Source organism: Podarcis bocagei (genome assembly GCF_964188305.1).
Source record: "Podarcis bocagei genome assembly, chromosome: 3".
In the NCBI taxonomy this organism is placed as follows: Eukaryota; Metazoa; Chordata; class Lepidosauria; order Squamata; family Lacertidae; genus Podarcis; species Podarcis bocagei.
The window spans coordinates 53,194,277-53,209,982 of NC_138127.1; the positions used below are offsets into that span (position 1 = coordinate 53,194,277).

The 15,706-nt window shown below is 40.4% G+C and overlaps 1 protein-coding gene across 15 annotated transcripts in view; it reads right to left on the bottom strand.

Moving 5' to 3' along the window:
- The window catches only part of SYNE1 (spectrin repeat containing nuclear envelope protein 1), a 285,408-nt gene that overhangs the window by 128,273 nt on the left and 141,429 nt on the right, over positions 1–15,706 (bottom strand). For all 15 annotated transcript variants that reach the window (XM_081187166.1, XM_081187171.1, XM_081187169.1 and 12 more), the window contains 12 exons: positions 15,367–15,510; positions 14,460–14,624; positions 12,535–12,852; positions 10,919–11,074; positions 9,667–9,837; positions 9,108–9,434; positions 6,960–7,112; positions 5,749–5,916; positions 4,841–5,017; positions 4,237–4,383; positions 2,928–3,053; positions 1,637–1,813 (listed from right to left, as the gene is read on the bottom strand). In XM_081187166.1, coding sequence (XP_081043292.1) covers positions 1,637–1,813; positions 2,928–3,053; positions 4,237–4,383; positions 4,841–5,017; positions 5,749–5,916; positions 6,960–7,112; positions 9,108–9,434; positions 9,667–9,837; positions 10,919–11,074; positions 12,535–12,852; positions 14,460–14,624; positions 15,367–15,510 — 2,229 coding nt within the window. The remainder of the gene's footprint in view (positions 1–1,636; positions 1,814–2,927; positions 3,054–4,236; positions 4,384–4,840; positions 5,018–5,748; positions 5,917–6,959; positions 7,113–9,107; positions 9,435–9,666; positions 9,838–10,918; positions 11,075–12,534; positions 12,853–14,459; positions 14,625–15,366; positions 15,511–15,706) is intronic.

Below are 15,706 nucleotides of genomic sequence, written 5' to 3' on the forward strand. Positions count from 1 at the left end.
TCAGGGGAAACAAAGAAGTAAGAGCTTTTTCAAATGGCAAATCTTCCTTCCAGATTCAGAAAGAAAGTTGACAAAGGATCCAACAGCTCCCTTTCCTTCTTCCTCACACCCTTAGAAGGGAAACTGTCTCTTCCCTGTCCTGTTTTCTGTATAATGTCCCATGAAGAAGGCAAATTGAGCCTTAGGTTGGAAAGCCTTAGGTAGAAATTCCAATACAGTGGTACCTCAGGTTAAGTACTTAATTCGTTCCAGAGGTCCGTTCTTAACCTGAAACTGTTCTTAACCTGAAGCACCACTTTAGCTAATGGGGCCTCCTGCTGCTGCCGGAGCACAATTTCTGTTCTCATCCTGAAGCAAAGTTCTTAACCCGAGGTACTATTTCTGGGTTAGTGGAGTCTGTAACCTGAAGCGTATGTAACCTGAAGCGTATGTAACCCGAGGTACCACTGTAGCTCCTTTTTTAGAGGCAAACTATATGCTATATGCAAATGTATGCAACAAGACTACCAACAGTCTTTTTCTTTAAAATAAGCTGCTCCGGTGAGGGTTTGGGGTACCCAGACCCTCTTTCCCTGTTTAGTGTTTCTTTGCTCCAAAATACTCCTTGAGCAGCTTTCCCACTGGATTCTCACAGAGCAGAACAAACACAGCTTTGGAATCTCATGGGTAGAAAAGCTACTTAAGGTAGTTGATTTGGAGCAGGGAAGATCCATGGAGCAGGGAAGAAGTGAGGAAAATGTTATGCACTCTCTTCCCATCAATTCCCTGTTCTAAATGCCCCTTCCCTGAGGCTACTTTTCTTTTTTAAAAAAACAATGACTCTTGCTCTTTAAAAATGTAGGATTAAATTTACTACAGTTTCCCATTATGGGTTACATACAGCAAATTCCATGTTAGAAATATGTGCAACATAGTCACACAGGCTAGCTCTGTCCTTCAGCACTGCTGTGTCCCATCATCTTACTCTTCCAATGAACGTCCACTTCATGTTGATCAGAAAGGGTTCCCCTGGCTACAGATGATTTGGGTCTCTCTTCAAATGTAGGAGCTGTGAGGAACTTTTTCTGATCAATATGAAATGGTTGTTTATAAGTGACAGCAGCCTATGGCAAAGGTAGCAGGCAGGACCGGTCCATGCCGTCCCACAGCTTCCTTCATGTTATGTGGAGTGGATCACGTGAACTCCCTTAATGTACTTTATCAACCTGGCATTTTGAGATAACCTGGAGACTGTTTTACCCACGCGTAAGCATAGAATGTATTTTGAAAACTCGGCCACTACCTACTTCTCTAAAACAACTAATCAATTTCAGAGGAAAATGTCTTTATTTTGCCTGCTGAAGGTAGCTGTCTACCAAACCTAAGTGGCCTATATCAGTTTCCTGGATTATGGTTGATTTTTCAGAAATGAAGTCAACTGTATAACTCAAAAGGGCATTCATCTTCCATCTCTAACATACCGTGGCATAAACACATAAAGTGCCACTCCTGCCCACATTCTTTCTGCATACCTGCACTTCTTCCAGAGAAATATATAACAGTCAAACAGTGTCAAGTATATGCAAACATTAAAATAAAAATAAATCACCTGTTAGCTACAGATTTCTCTTTTATTTGAATGGAAGCTGCCCCTTACCTTCACCTGCAACACCATATTCTGAGCAATGTTTATTTCCAGCTCTGCCCCTCGCCTCTTCATATTCTGCAGTTGCTGATCTGCATCCTGAAAACATATCCAAAGCTCTGCCTTCATCTGCTTTATTTCCTCCCAGCCCTGAGCAAGGTACTGAGAGTTCATTATCCGATCTTCAATCTGAAAAATATGTGGGAGGGTAGCAGGAACATTTTAATGCAATTCTTTATGGGCTGTCTTAAGATGTACACTACCTCTCTTTATGTAGGGCAGACTCTTGCGATAGATTTACAGCAGGGGGTGGGGATGGGCCACAGAGACAGAGGATAAAGGAAGCTTGCATAAGTCTCTAGGATCCAGAATGACTTAACCCTGTGAAATTTCAAAACCAATATGACCATAGCATGGGGAAGACTCCACTCATTAAATAATTTTATTAAAATTAAGGATAGAAACGGATAATGCTGACTGAACTTTAAAGTTTCTCTTTGCATCTTTTACCTCTCTTTCTAGCGGCTTTGAAAACATTGTCAGCAGTACCGGTTTGTTTGGACTATAGTTTATAGATGGCCTGGATTTGTATTATTTTGCTTGCTGGGAAGAAGAGTCAATCTGAATGTTTACAGGAGGTACAGGTCATTGCTGAACAGTTTTTGTGCATAATTTATTTGTCAACAATAAATATTCTATTTACTATGAGCAAAATTTCTTACTATGGAAATATCATTCAGAACATTTTTTAAAAACAACAACAACCTGATTTGTTTGCACTGTATAAATGCATGTGCATAAATGAATGCATTTGTTATACTTTAAAGTTAATATGGCTGCTCTGTCATAGGACAGAGAATTTAATAATGAAATGGAAAAGTCAATGTATCCATTAGGATTCCTACTCCTAATGTGCAACTGCAATTGCAGTTTTGTTGCATGGCGGATTTCAGCTTCAGAAAATATTAGAATCTTTTATGTAGCAGCAATGAAGAAAGCTTAAATATGCAAACTCACTCTGAAATGCTGCAATACTGCAGTAAAATAAAGGCCTGACTTTTTAAAATAATACTGATATATTTTAAACGTTGCTAGTCTGTTTATTTACCTGCTATAAAGATATACCACTTATTGTTTTCTAGGTATTACGGCATCAGTTGGTATGCTATTGATGCATATCTTTCAGATGAAAATCGAAATAGCTTCTTCAAACTGCTATTACCTAATATGACCCTTGTGACACAGTAAGACAATTGCACCTCTAAGAAGGATTAGAGGAGGTCTGCCACAGTTTATCCCATACCGTTTGCTTTGTCAGCTGGATGTCTGTTGCTGTATTTTTCACTGTGCTGTTTGATAAATCACACATAGAGCACAAAAGATCCAAATAGGTGCTTGCTTGCTCCTGCAGGGCTCTGAAATGCTTAACCTAAAAAGAATAAGAAAAGTTTTTCATGAGAACATATTTTCACATTTCACCAAGAAAGCTTTCATTTATACAATGGTCTGATGAACTGAAAACAGGAGAGAATCATTATGGTTATTTTTGTTACAAACTTTTCAGAAAGGTGTATAAATAATAAATAACAAAGATGCAACACATCAACAAAGCATGCAATTATCCATCCACTCATCAACTTGTTTCACTATATTAATGCATGCTAATATTTAAGTTTATATTTAACATTTCCCCAAAAAACAAAATATCTGTTAGGCTACTTGAGATCTGACTGAAAGCTATGTCCAGACAAACTGACTTCATAAAACAGAAACAGGACAAGATTCTGGTTCTTGGAGAATTAACAATAAGGGATTGGCTGTCTAGACCAACTAATTACTGTCCATCTGAACAGATTCATCACTGTCTGGCTTCTAATTTCTTAATCCATCCTAGTCTTAATAATATTACAACCTCAAGTAGCAGCTTTTCAAGGGCAAGCTCTGCAAGATATATACTCCTTCATGAACGGAATATACTACTTAATTTTTTTAAGTAGCGTTACAATTTGGGGGTGATAAATCTTATTGAGGACACAGCTAGAATTCCTCATTCTGGATTCAACATGCTGAACACTTCCATAAGATTTTCCAATGGCTCAAGATACATTTGAGAAATCTGGAGAATAATAAGTAGATACAGGATTGTATCTTAAAGCAGCTCCAAAATGCACATTTGGACTTGTTCATTTTGACTCTAAAGTCTTTAGGGACTTTTTGCATAGAGATGCAAAGTATATCTTTTGAACACTAAAAACATTTATTTGAAATTCATGCTGCAATGATGCAAAAAGGCGTTACCAAACAATTTCTGCTGGAGATAGCCAAACGCGTTGAACAGCGTTTGGAATACAGGGCACAGTTCTGGCTGCCTCAACTCAACCTGGGAGGATTAAAGGACCTGGGGAAGGATAGCATCAAAGCAGGCCCCTAGCTCAGGTGGGGGCCCTGCCTGGCCAGAACCCCTCCCCCAGTTGCCAAGTGCGATCCTGGATGCTTAGCCCACACCAGGGTCCTGCACAACTCAACTCTGTTTAATTATGCACACATTTGGATTCAGCCATTTTGGTAAATACTCTATTTTGATCAAATGTTTCAATATGGACTGTTCTTACCTGCTTAACAGCATCTGCCATGCTGAAAGGCGGACGAGGATTTGGCTTTAACTCTGGCCGAACAGCAGAGAGCCAAACTTTACATTGCTGAAGTGTGTCTTGATGGTTAACATGTTTCTGGAGTTCGTGCTCCAAACTCTGGTACACCTACAAAAAAAAAAAAGCATGAATAAGTTGCCTAATATTTCTGATGTCATTATTGAAGATAAAACTTTTCCCAAGTTGACAGGCTGGCAGTAAACTGCTAACTTTACATATAAAACACCTAAAAACTTTTTGCTAACTGGCCGTATGGAAATGTTGCAAATATAAGACATAAGACTCCTAACATACATATAGTCTATATTAGCAATATAGATATTACTGTAGTTTTCCGAAATGAGTTTCTAATGACCTGTGTTCCAAAATGAGTTTCCAATTCAACTCTTAGATGAGATTTCTTCCATTTTCCTCCATCTGTAATTATGTTCAGTTTTCAGTTCTTCAGATGCCCATTTTGTACCCTATTTGCCAGTATTTTGCATTATATTGTATTTTTTGTATTGCATCTAGTAGATGATATACTACAATGGCATCTACTAAACATACATGAATAGGGACTTACCCTCTGAGTTGTGCTACATATAGCTGAATAGCTATCCCTTGTTCCCTGCAGCTGGGTTTCTATATTTTGCTTAAATTTTGCTTGGAGATGCTCTGCACACTCATTTATCAAGTCATCTCCCTTGCTTTTAAGGCTGTTCAGGCGATCTTCAAATCCAGCAATCTCTTCCATCATTGCCTAAGAAAGCAGCATTCAAAACACCACAACATATCACAGAAAATGTTTACAGCATTTAATATTCACCATTCAAAGGGGGGCAGGCTAGGACAAAAGTAGTTGAGCTGCCTCATCCTACACTGTGCCAGGCTCAAGCTATTAGGGCAGAAGGGAGGGCAGAGAAATACTTTGTGCTCCTCCATATATAATATATAGCTATTTCCCTACTGGAAGCAATGGGAGGGAAAGGGTAGGAAGAAATTTACTGATGCTCAGAAGCATGATTAAATATCTCCCCAGTTTCAGAGCATGTCAGGTGGCCAGCATCGCTTTGCATCTTTTAGACCCAGGCCACAATCCAAAATGCCCCTATCATGCATCCTGTTAGGACATACAAATGTCACAACTCTAATGTCACTTGGGGCGACAGTCGTTTGAGGGACCAGTGTCTTCAGAGAGCAAGGCTCCAACATTGAATCGGTCTCTCTGACATCAGAGCTCTGTCTCTGAAGTCTCATAGGTAGAGCCAATCTCATCTAGGGACCCTGGGAAACCCTCATTTCAGTATCCCAATCAATCTGATCACGTCTCATGTGCCTTTAAGGTAAACATGAACTTATGACTTGCTTTTCTGTAAGATGAACTTTTACCATACTTATATCTTATATATGACCTTTCGAAATATTATTCACCTCATAAGGCCCACTACAACATACGAAAAAGGGGATTTGTTGCTGCCCATTTAGACCTACCTTGTGGTTGGCTAAATGTTGTGTTATAATTTCTAGATTACTGTTCTCCATAAGGTCAGGAGTAACCAGCCTGCTAGACATCTGTAACAACCACTTTTCCACTTCTTGTAAGTCAGTGTTATATTCTTCATGCTGTTTCACTTTCACCTCCAAAATTGCAACATGAGCCTGCATGATCATAGAAACCAGTCACATTTAAAAAACAGTTCCAAATAATGCCCCCCTCAAAATACAGATTGTAAAAGCATGAAAATACATGTTTAACTTCGTATGAAAAAGTTTCATTCTTTTGCCAGAACTTGTTTGTAATTACACCTGTGGCCTGGGAGAGGGATGTATGCTCCTTTTCATAACACTGTTCTCAGCTCTTCACATGCATTGTTTCCTCAGGCTGCCTCAGTACCTATTCCCCCCCTCTGCTCTTTCTAGAGTGATCACAGTCCATACAAAGTATCTTTTTATAATACACTGGAATAAAAGAAATACTTTAAAAATCTAATCTAAAAAGAAACAAGAGCAAAGAGAAGGATGATGTTTTGAAATGTGCTTGTAGATCTGTACTGTGGTGTGCAATTTGCAGCTCTTTGCAAAAAAACAGAGTGTTGTGCTGTGGATCTTTATATTGGCCAAGTGCTTGGAAATTTCCACTTTAAAAGAGGCGATCTGCAGCAAGATGCACTAATTGACTAGAGAACAAGAGGAACAACAAACATTTTAATCTTTGTTTGTGTGCCACCCCACCTGCAAAAATTACTTGTCTAGTCACCTACTTCCCACACCCAACAGGAAAGCTCTGCAAATTTAATAACATTTCGTTAGTGTAGGTTATTTGCGGACTGCTGTCACCAGGACATGAAGGGGCCTTACTGCAGGCAGCCTATGTTTCAAGCCTAAATTCACCTGTAGAAATAATTATTACCATCTTACAGCAGAAAACATGGCTTATATAGAGCCATAGCTTGTATTCCATGTAGCACGAAGGCTAACATTTCACCAGCACAAGGATTTTCCTTGCACAACCAAAGCTTAATCCCCTTCCTGCCCCCCCCAATCTGTTCCAGGAGTTCTCTCAACCTTCCAAAGCAAATTTGGGGATGGCATGGGATGTGTACAGGCAATGAACAGGGGAATTCCCATTGCAGTTATGAGAATCCTTGTGCTGGCTTCTCCTAGTGCACTGGGTTAGCTGAATAAGACCCTAGGTATTTTACCTTTGCTGTGCTGCAGAGCTCCTGGTATTCAGTTTGAAGTTTCTGAATGTTCTCTGCCAAATTAACATCACACACTAGCTCAAGAAGGCATTTTCCTTTTTCTGTCACAGATTTTATTGAAGGCTCATGGGAAAACACTGTCTGTTGAATTGACTAAAATGAAAAATAAAGTTAAACTGTGCTTCAAAATGAATACAGGATTTATACATAATACACAACACACAGAGTATCATTATTTTCTTGTGTTGAGAAAGAACCCATTTAAAAATGTGATGTGAAGTTATCCTTAAAATATGGGAGACTCACAAGCAAGTTACATTTTCTGGCTTAAGACTTCACTCATTTTAGGGGACTTCCGGGTTGGCGCCATCGCCGAATGGCGGACTCCCTCCGAGCTCCGGAGGGAGTCTGCTCGGCAGGGGTTGGGTCCTACCGCGCCGGCAACGCGGGGACCCTCAAAAACCACGGGCACGGAGCCCGTGGACATGGGGACCCGGCTGGCACCGCTAGCGCCCTCCCGACTCGTGAAGGAGCCTTTTTAAAGGCTTTGGATCGGGTGCCGGGGAGTGGCGTGGTGCTTTGGGTCTATCGCTTCCCCTGCCGAGCGCAGCCGCATGCCATTCGACGGAGAGCGCTGGCTTCTTCCATTTGAAATTCGGACTATCAACAACAACCCGTGAGTAATTGGGAAATCGGGTATAAAAGGAGAAAAAAAAGAAATTTTTTTTCGGATTTGGCACGAGCGGGGGCGATCTAAAAAGGAAGTCAATCCCCTCCTGATTGTAAACATTTCAAAACAAGGACTGGGTAACCAAGATCGATTTAGAAGTTTACCGCTGATAAAAAGTATAAATTCCACGATGCGAAATTACAAGAATTGTGCTGGAGAAGAAGAGTGGAGGGTGAGAGGGAAAAGGCAACCCCCCCAGGGAACCGGGGCGATTCGCGGAGCCTGGCGAAGAGAGACGGAGACTTTGACAGCTGTCAAAGTAGCTGTCAAAGCTTGAGAATATAAAGAGGACTTTGTTACAAGTATTTTGCTGGCTAATTTTGGTTACAAATTGACATTATATGGATATAAATTGCCGAAAAAAAGAAACAACAACTTGACTTTTGGATTAGAGGATACAAAGTTACTGCAATCCCCCTAGAGGCGTTTCGGGACATTACAAGTGGTCGTATGTGGAAAATTACTCTGGGCTGTGCACAGGACTTATTCTCTGGGAAAGCGGCTAAACGGAAACAGTATTTTGTCTACAGAGGTGTTTACACTAAAAGGAGACAATAGAATTTTCTATTGAAGAAAGGAAGGGACTGGACGTAAGTTTTTGGTTCCTGAATAACAAACCTCTGTAGAGATACCAGATTTCGGAATAAGAACGTTTTAGCAGCTGAACAAGATAAGAAACCTGAGAAAATAAGGAATAAAAAGAACAAAGGACTAACTACGACACGGAAAGAACAATGGGAGGAGCAACAAAGACCAAGGAAACTAAAGGCCTCTATTAGACTGGATTTTTGAAGTTAAACATCAATAAAACAAATAAATTTAAAGAAAACCGGCAAGGTGGAATGAGAAAAATTTGGCTGTGGACTTGAGACCTCCAGGCTGATAACACACAGATTGACGGACATGGGGAATTCAAACCGGGGAAGGGAGGGGAAATTTTGGAATCCGAAGGCTATGTAACCAACTTTTTGAATCTTCTTATATCTTTTATCTGCTATTTCTTTATATAACTTTGGTATTTTGATTTAACATGTTTTCTTTAAAAAAAAAGAGGGAAATCGTGGAAGGAAATTGGGGCAGATCTTGGGGGGAAAAATCTTTTTTCTATTTCTGTTAAAGATGAGGAGTGATGGTAAGATTCTATAAATTTAAATTGGCTAAAGGGTTAAACATACTAGGTTTTAATTGGGAGTGAGAGCTTGTGGAACCAACTTAGGGAAAGGGGAATACGGTCGGGAGGGGAAGGAGGGAGTCCTGGAAAGAAGGTTATGAAAGCAAGAATGTAAATTTGTCTCTCTTTTTCTTTCTTTTCTTTGTCTTCTCTATTTTTCTTATTCTGTCATTATTGGAAATGCTAATAAATATGATTTAAAAAAAAAAAGACTTCACTCATTTTATTGCTCACAATATTTATTTACCTTATATTTGGATAGCTGTGCCTTTTTCTCATATAATTCCATTTTGGGATCCACCGTGGTATGTAGTACAATCTGATACTCTGACAGCCACTGAGTCTGTACTTTGTACTTATCTAAGAATTCCTTTGTCAGATGGAGACATTTCTCTAAGGTTGTGTGTTCTTTCCTGATAGAGCTGGTCATCTCATCAAGTTGCTCCACACAACCATTGATCTCTTTCTTTAGCTGTTCCCCTTCATTTGCCTCCATGTACTTAATAGCTTTCTCTCCTTTTTCACGTGCTGATTTCAGTAAATTATGACCCACATCCATGTCACTCATGAGATCCTGTAAGAAGAAAAATGGACAGTTTATATTTTGGCCTGCGACTGAAGAGTAAATTACTTCTGCAGAATCAGTTTTATTCCTACTGCTGAGCATCAGGAGCTTGAGATTTTTCTTCTGTTATGGTCAATTGTAACTGATTTAAGCTTTCTTATCTTTTGCAACCTCATTATGTACTGCTGGTAAAATATGTGTTGTTTTAAATTGCTGTACCAGTGTCATATGCAAACTATACCTCAAGCTTCTGCATTTTCTTCTCCATTGCTGCTTTATCTACAACATCAGACTTCGTCACAACATCTCTGAATTTCCTAAGTGTAGCTCCAAACCATTCCTTGTAAGCAGCGAAGCACACTTCAGATTCATCCATACTTCGAATTTCATCTTCAAGGAATTTTATTTGCTCCTGCAAGCAAATTTTAAACAGGTCTCACTATTGACTATTTATCCATTTCTTGTATCTCTTTCCATTTCTTGCATCTCTTTTAGTAACTACAAAACACACTGTTTATAAATAAAACATAGATCAGGAGAGGCACTTACCGTATTTGTACTTTCTCCCAGTACGTTTCCGAATACAATTCAAAATGTTGATGCTGACCTTTAAAGCCCGAAACGGCCTCGGTCCCGTATACCTGAAGGAGTGTCTCTACCCCCATCATTCAGCCCGGACCCTGAGGTCCTGTACCGAGGGCCTTCTGGTGGTTCCCTCACTGCGAGAAGTGAGGTTACAGGGAACCAGGCAGAGGGCCTTCTTGGTAGTGGTGCTTGCCCTGTGGAATGCCTGCCCAACAGATGTCAAGGCAATAAGCAACTATCTTACTTATAAAAAACACCTGAAGGCAGCCCTGTTTAGGGAAGTTTTTAATGTTTAATGCTGTATTGTGTTTTTAATATTTGGTTGGGAGCTGCCCAGAGTAGCTGGGGAAACTCAGCCAGGTTGGTGGGATATAAATAATAAATTATTATTATTATTATTATTATTATTATTATTTCTACTACTACTAAATCATTCCTGTCACACACACACACACACAAAAATAAATACCAAGCTTATTGGTCTACTTCAAGTGCCTACAGGAAAACAGAACATTCTGTGTGCTTCTGCGGATAATACAAGCTTCATTCATTCTTTATTTATTTCCATGTGTTGAAGGAGCAGCAAGACTGCACTGCTGGCCCTGCCTCTGTTATCATCCCTATCTTCATATGGATATATCAGCAAGGAAAAGCTACATCTAGAAGATAGAATGGGACTGGAAGCAGACCATTAAAATCAGTGGCAGCTTTAAAATTAAATGGACTGAAGGACTCCTAAACTGCAGTTAGGACTGTCTATATGTGAACCAGTTAGCCTGATGGAAAAAACCTGTTACTTTTCAGTTAACAGTGAATAACACTCTCTCTCTCTCTCTCTCTCTCTCTCTCTCTCTCTCTATATATATATATATATATATTCTACTTCTTTTTTCATTTTTATAACTCACCAGTACTTGAAGAACTAGAGCTTGGTACTGAGAGGCAAGGTAGGTTGCTTGCCTTCCCATCCTGCTAGAAGTATGACTCCCCTCCAGAATTTGCTGGGCTAACAATCCAACTTCTTCAACTTCATCTTTATAGACTGTTATCTCCTCGTGCCATTTCTGTGGAAAAGAAAAATATTCATTTTTATAATATCACAGAAGTGACAAAAATGTGGTTTAGGAACTATTAAAATGAAAACAGAAGAATGGAACCTCTCTTTATGAAATAAACAATTATAAGCATGGCATTTTAAACACAGAGCACTTATACTATATTATTTTTGTGGAATATAAAAAGAACACTGAAATAATGATGCCCAATCCTAAACACTGATTCAGATTAATGTTCCACTACTGGGTGATATACAAGAATATGTGGATGTGCTTTGTTTGCAGCTTTATATTTATGTGTACTGAATTTCTATTCAACTACCAATTACATATCCTACACATAAACGTACACACTTAATCTCCTTCCTCACATGATCATAGATTGTTCAGCTGACTCAGTCACACACACAGACGGGTCACAGATCCCATTATTTTGCACCTACGCATACATTTACACAACTCATTTTCACATGGAGCCAAATCACTGATTAGAACTGTTTCATGTCTTCTGTACTCTTCTGCACCAACAACACACAACCAGTCTATCACTAAGCTCCAATCTATCTCTGTATCCCAACTAAAAGCACGCAATCAATCCCAGCAAGTACCTCCACAAGGAAAGCCCTTGCAGTATAGAAAGGTCACCACCTCCCTTATATTTATCCTGAACTCAATGGTAGAGCAACTAGGGAGAGCAACTTGGGGAGCGGGTGGCATTGTGGTCTAAACCACTGTGCCTCTTGGGCTTGCTGATCGGAAGGTCAGCGGTTCAAATCCTCTCAACAGGGTTTGCTCCTGTTGTTCTTTCCTAGCTTCTGCCAACCTAGCAGTTCGAAAGGATGCCAGTGCAAGTAGATAAATAGGTACCGCTGCGGTGGGAAGGGAAATGGCATTTTCGTGCTCTCTGGTTTCTGTCACGGTGTTCCATTGTGCCAGAAGCGGTTGGTCATACTGGCCACATGACCCAGAAAGCTGTCTCTGGACAAATGCCGGCTCCCTCGGCCTGAAGCAAGATGAGCACTGCAACCCCATAGTCGCCTTTGACTGGACTTAACCATCCAGGGGTTCTTTACCTTTACTTTTTTACCTAGTAGGCCAGAACAAGCTGAGTATTCTTATTTCCAGCCAGGATTCACTAATATGTTCCAGGGTACTTTATTATTTCATCTATTTTTATAATGGTCCACCAGAGAAAGATACACACATCATTCACACATTGTAAGAATACTGGTGACCTGTGTTCAGACTGGAAACATCTGCATTTACATTTATCCCAGAAATACCAAATAGTTGGCACAGGTAGAAATAAATGCCCAACTTTCAGATGTACAAAATTACTTACTAAGTCAGCACCTGGAACAAATTAGTTAGTAAGCTCATTGGCAGGACAAATGCAAATTAGCAGGCTGCACATTCTAAATGTAAATCCAGGCCCATTATAAATTACCATCATCATATAACTTAATCACCTTCATTTGTTGTAGCTGCATTTCCTTTGTGGCTCTGTCAGACTGCCGCCCATTTCTGATGTTAACTTTCTCCTCCAGAGTTTTGAGCCACTCATCCACCTTCAGAAATTTGTCCTCCATCAGCCTCAGTCTGCTTAGGGTAGTGTTTAGTTGCATCCTGACCTCAGAAAGCTTGTGTTGATAGACTGTCCAGTCTTGACGTACAGACTCTAGTACTCTGTCTTCCAATTGGGGTATACCCCATGGGATTACTTCTTCCCTGACATGGAGTGCTGCATTAAGCAAGGCCTGTCCCTCAGCACAATGCATCTGTAATTCCTGAAAATGCAGGAAGATTAGCATTAATCATTCCATAATTCCGTACTGAGATTCTGTATTACTGTATAAGCCCCTACATTCAGCTGGCATATATTTGAGACTGCATAAGTGCATTTTAAAGTTCTCACAGACATCAGTTTACAATGAACAGATTATCATAAAATTTCATAATATTTGCAACCAACACACATCATTGCCTGTAATACAGTGGTACCTCGGGTTAAGAACTTAATTCATTCTGGAGGTCCGTTCTTAACCTGAAACTATTCTTAACCTGAGGTACCACTTTAGCTAATGGGGCCTCCTGCTGCTGCCGCCGTGCAATTTCTGTTCTCATCCTGAAGCAAAGTTCTTAACCTGAGGTACTATTTCTGGGTTAGCGGAGTCTGTAACCTGAAGTGTCTGTAACCCGAGGGACCACTGTAATGAACTTTGGTGGTTGGATACTGTCAGGGAACTGACATCGGAGCCAGAGGCGGAGAGAAGGCTCCCAAGTGATGCTGGAGAGGGACCCAGCAGGGAGAGAGGCAGCTCATCAGCAGGGGAAGGAAATCAGCGCAACACCAGGGATAAAGGGGGGCAGATGGGGGAATCGACGAGAGGGCTCCAGGACTCCTCGCCGGACACCAGCGGGGAGAGCACGGGTCCTCCGCTACCCACACCCTCCCTGCGCAGAAGACTTCCGCGCAGGGAGAGTAGGAGGAGACTTGGCGTCAAACAGCTTTTATGCTGGAAAAGGTTTAAGAAACGCCCACTGACGGATTCTGCTAGCGACTGAGGCAGCCACGAAGTGAAGGGCTGTCCAGACAGAAAAGGTTTAACAAGGCAACATAGCCAGGAGTGGCGGCAACTTACGCACGAGCAACCCCTATATTCATTACAGATACCTATCAATGTGGAAGCAAAATGGGGGTACCCAAAAATAAAATAGAGATTATAACATTCTCCCTATGAATATAGAAGCATATCAGTTTGTAAATAAAAAGAAAAGTATTTTTTAAACTATACTCAGATACCTCCATCAAACAGCCTGATGAGGATCAACAAACCTCCTTGATGTGCAGTGTCTTTTGAAGTGTCAGATAAAAAAGAGAGAGAGCAAACAAGAAAAAGGAAACTTGGGACAAGAACAGTTATGTTCCAGTAAGAACAGAAAATTGGCCCGCTCAAGGTTCCGATAATTTATAGGAATGCATGAGGATAGAGAAGATGCATGCGGTGAGGTTTCAAACTCCCCTCCCCACATTATACAAGGACATTTCAGGAGAAAGGAAGGAAAAGAAACACACACACACACACGCAAGCTAGCTAGCTATAATAAGCCCCCATACATGGTTGGCAGCCTGCTGCAAACGCGAGCTCTCCAGTGCTGTATATCACAGCAGGGAAAGGCCTCAGTGGGATGGGAAAGAAGAGTTCCCTTTTCCTTCCTCCTCTCGAATGCCCCCCTCCCTCAAACCCTAAACAAGAACACAGGGTTCCAGGTTGGCTAATGCCCTGAACAGCAGCACTGTTCTTAGGGTATGGGGATACACTGCAGAAGTTACATTTTTTGTGCCACTTGTACTAAATGTTCTTATTAGGGCACTACATGTATAAAACTCTACCTGGAGCTTTCCAAGTGTTGCTTCATGTCTCTCTGCATCGCCTTCAAGATGTGACAAGCAGTTGAGTTTGTCCTGTTCTTTTTCTAGCCATGCTTCAAAGGCCTTCAGGTTTATTTGGTACTCTTGATGCAAGCGGACCATTTCTTCAGCTTTAGTTATTGCCTCCTGTTGTTAGAAATAGCTCATTAGTGTTGAAGAGAGAAAGCTTCCCTGACACAGACCAAATATGTTGTGTGGCCTTCTTCAAACAGATGCCCTCCAAATGTCTTCAATGGCCAATGGTCAGTGAGGATAGTCATTCAAACAAATGAAGGACACCAGACGCGGAAAGCTAGTGCAATGTATAATAAAATAATAATATCTGATTTCTCTAAGTTACCTGGCTCCTTAAGTGGTAGATTACTTTGAATACTTAGGAAAGATATAACTGGGGAACAGATAAACTAAACACAGCTTTTGCATGTAATTTGATTTACTCGTAAATTACCATATTTTTTTGCTGTATAAGACTCACTTTTTCCCTCCTAAAAAGTAAGGGGAAATGTGTGTGCATCTTATGGAGCGAATGCAGGCTGCGCAGCTATCCCAGAAGCCAGAACAGCAAGAGGGATTGCTGCTTTCACTGCGTAGCGATCCCTCTTGCTGTTCTGGCTTCTGAGATTCATAATATTTTTCTTCTTGTTTTCCTCCTCCAAAAACTAGGTGCGTCTTGTGGTCTGGTGCGTCTTATAGAGCAAAGAATATGGTAACTGGCATCAAAACTCAACAGTAATTTAAGGTTATCAGTTAAATTAAGCACACAAATCCCAGAATTCCACGAGCAAAGACGCAAGAAAAGCTTTGCACACTTTCTTTAAATAACTCTACAAAGTGAAAAGAGCCATAGAATTGTCAAGAGAAGCAATACCGTTATCCTGTCTTTGAGAAACTGGTATCTCTCTCGAAGGTCCTGAAGTTCAAGCTGAGTTACATAATGTTCAGCCATGCCCATGCCTTTAATTTCAATTGTCTCTAGCAGTGTGCTGTGACTAAACACTTCTTCCTTAAGTAACTGTAAAACAAAAAGAGTGTTAACAACCTGATTAGAAATGTTTAGAAACGACAGTTGCTTCCATAATTTATCAAATATGAATTAAGTATGAAGCTGACAAGGAGTATAATAGAGTTATGCAGCAGTTAATTAAGCAATATCAAAAGCACAATTTTTATAAATTAAATACATGTTTAGAGTAATTAAGTTTTAATTA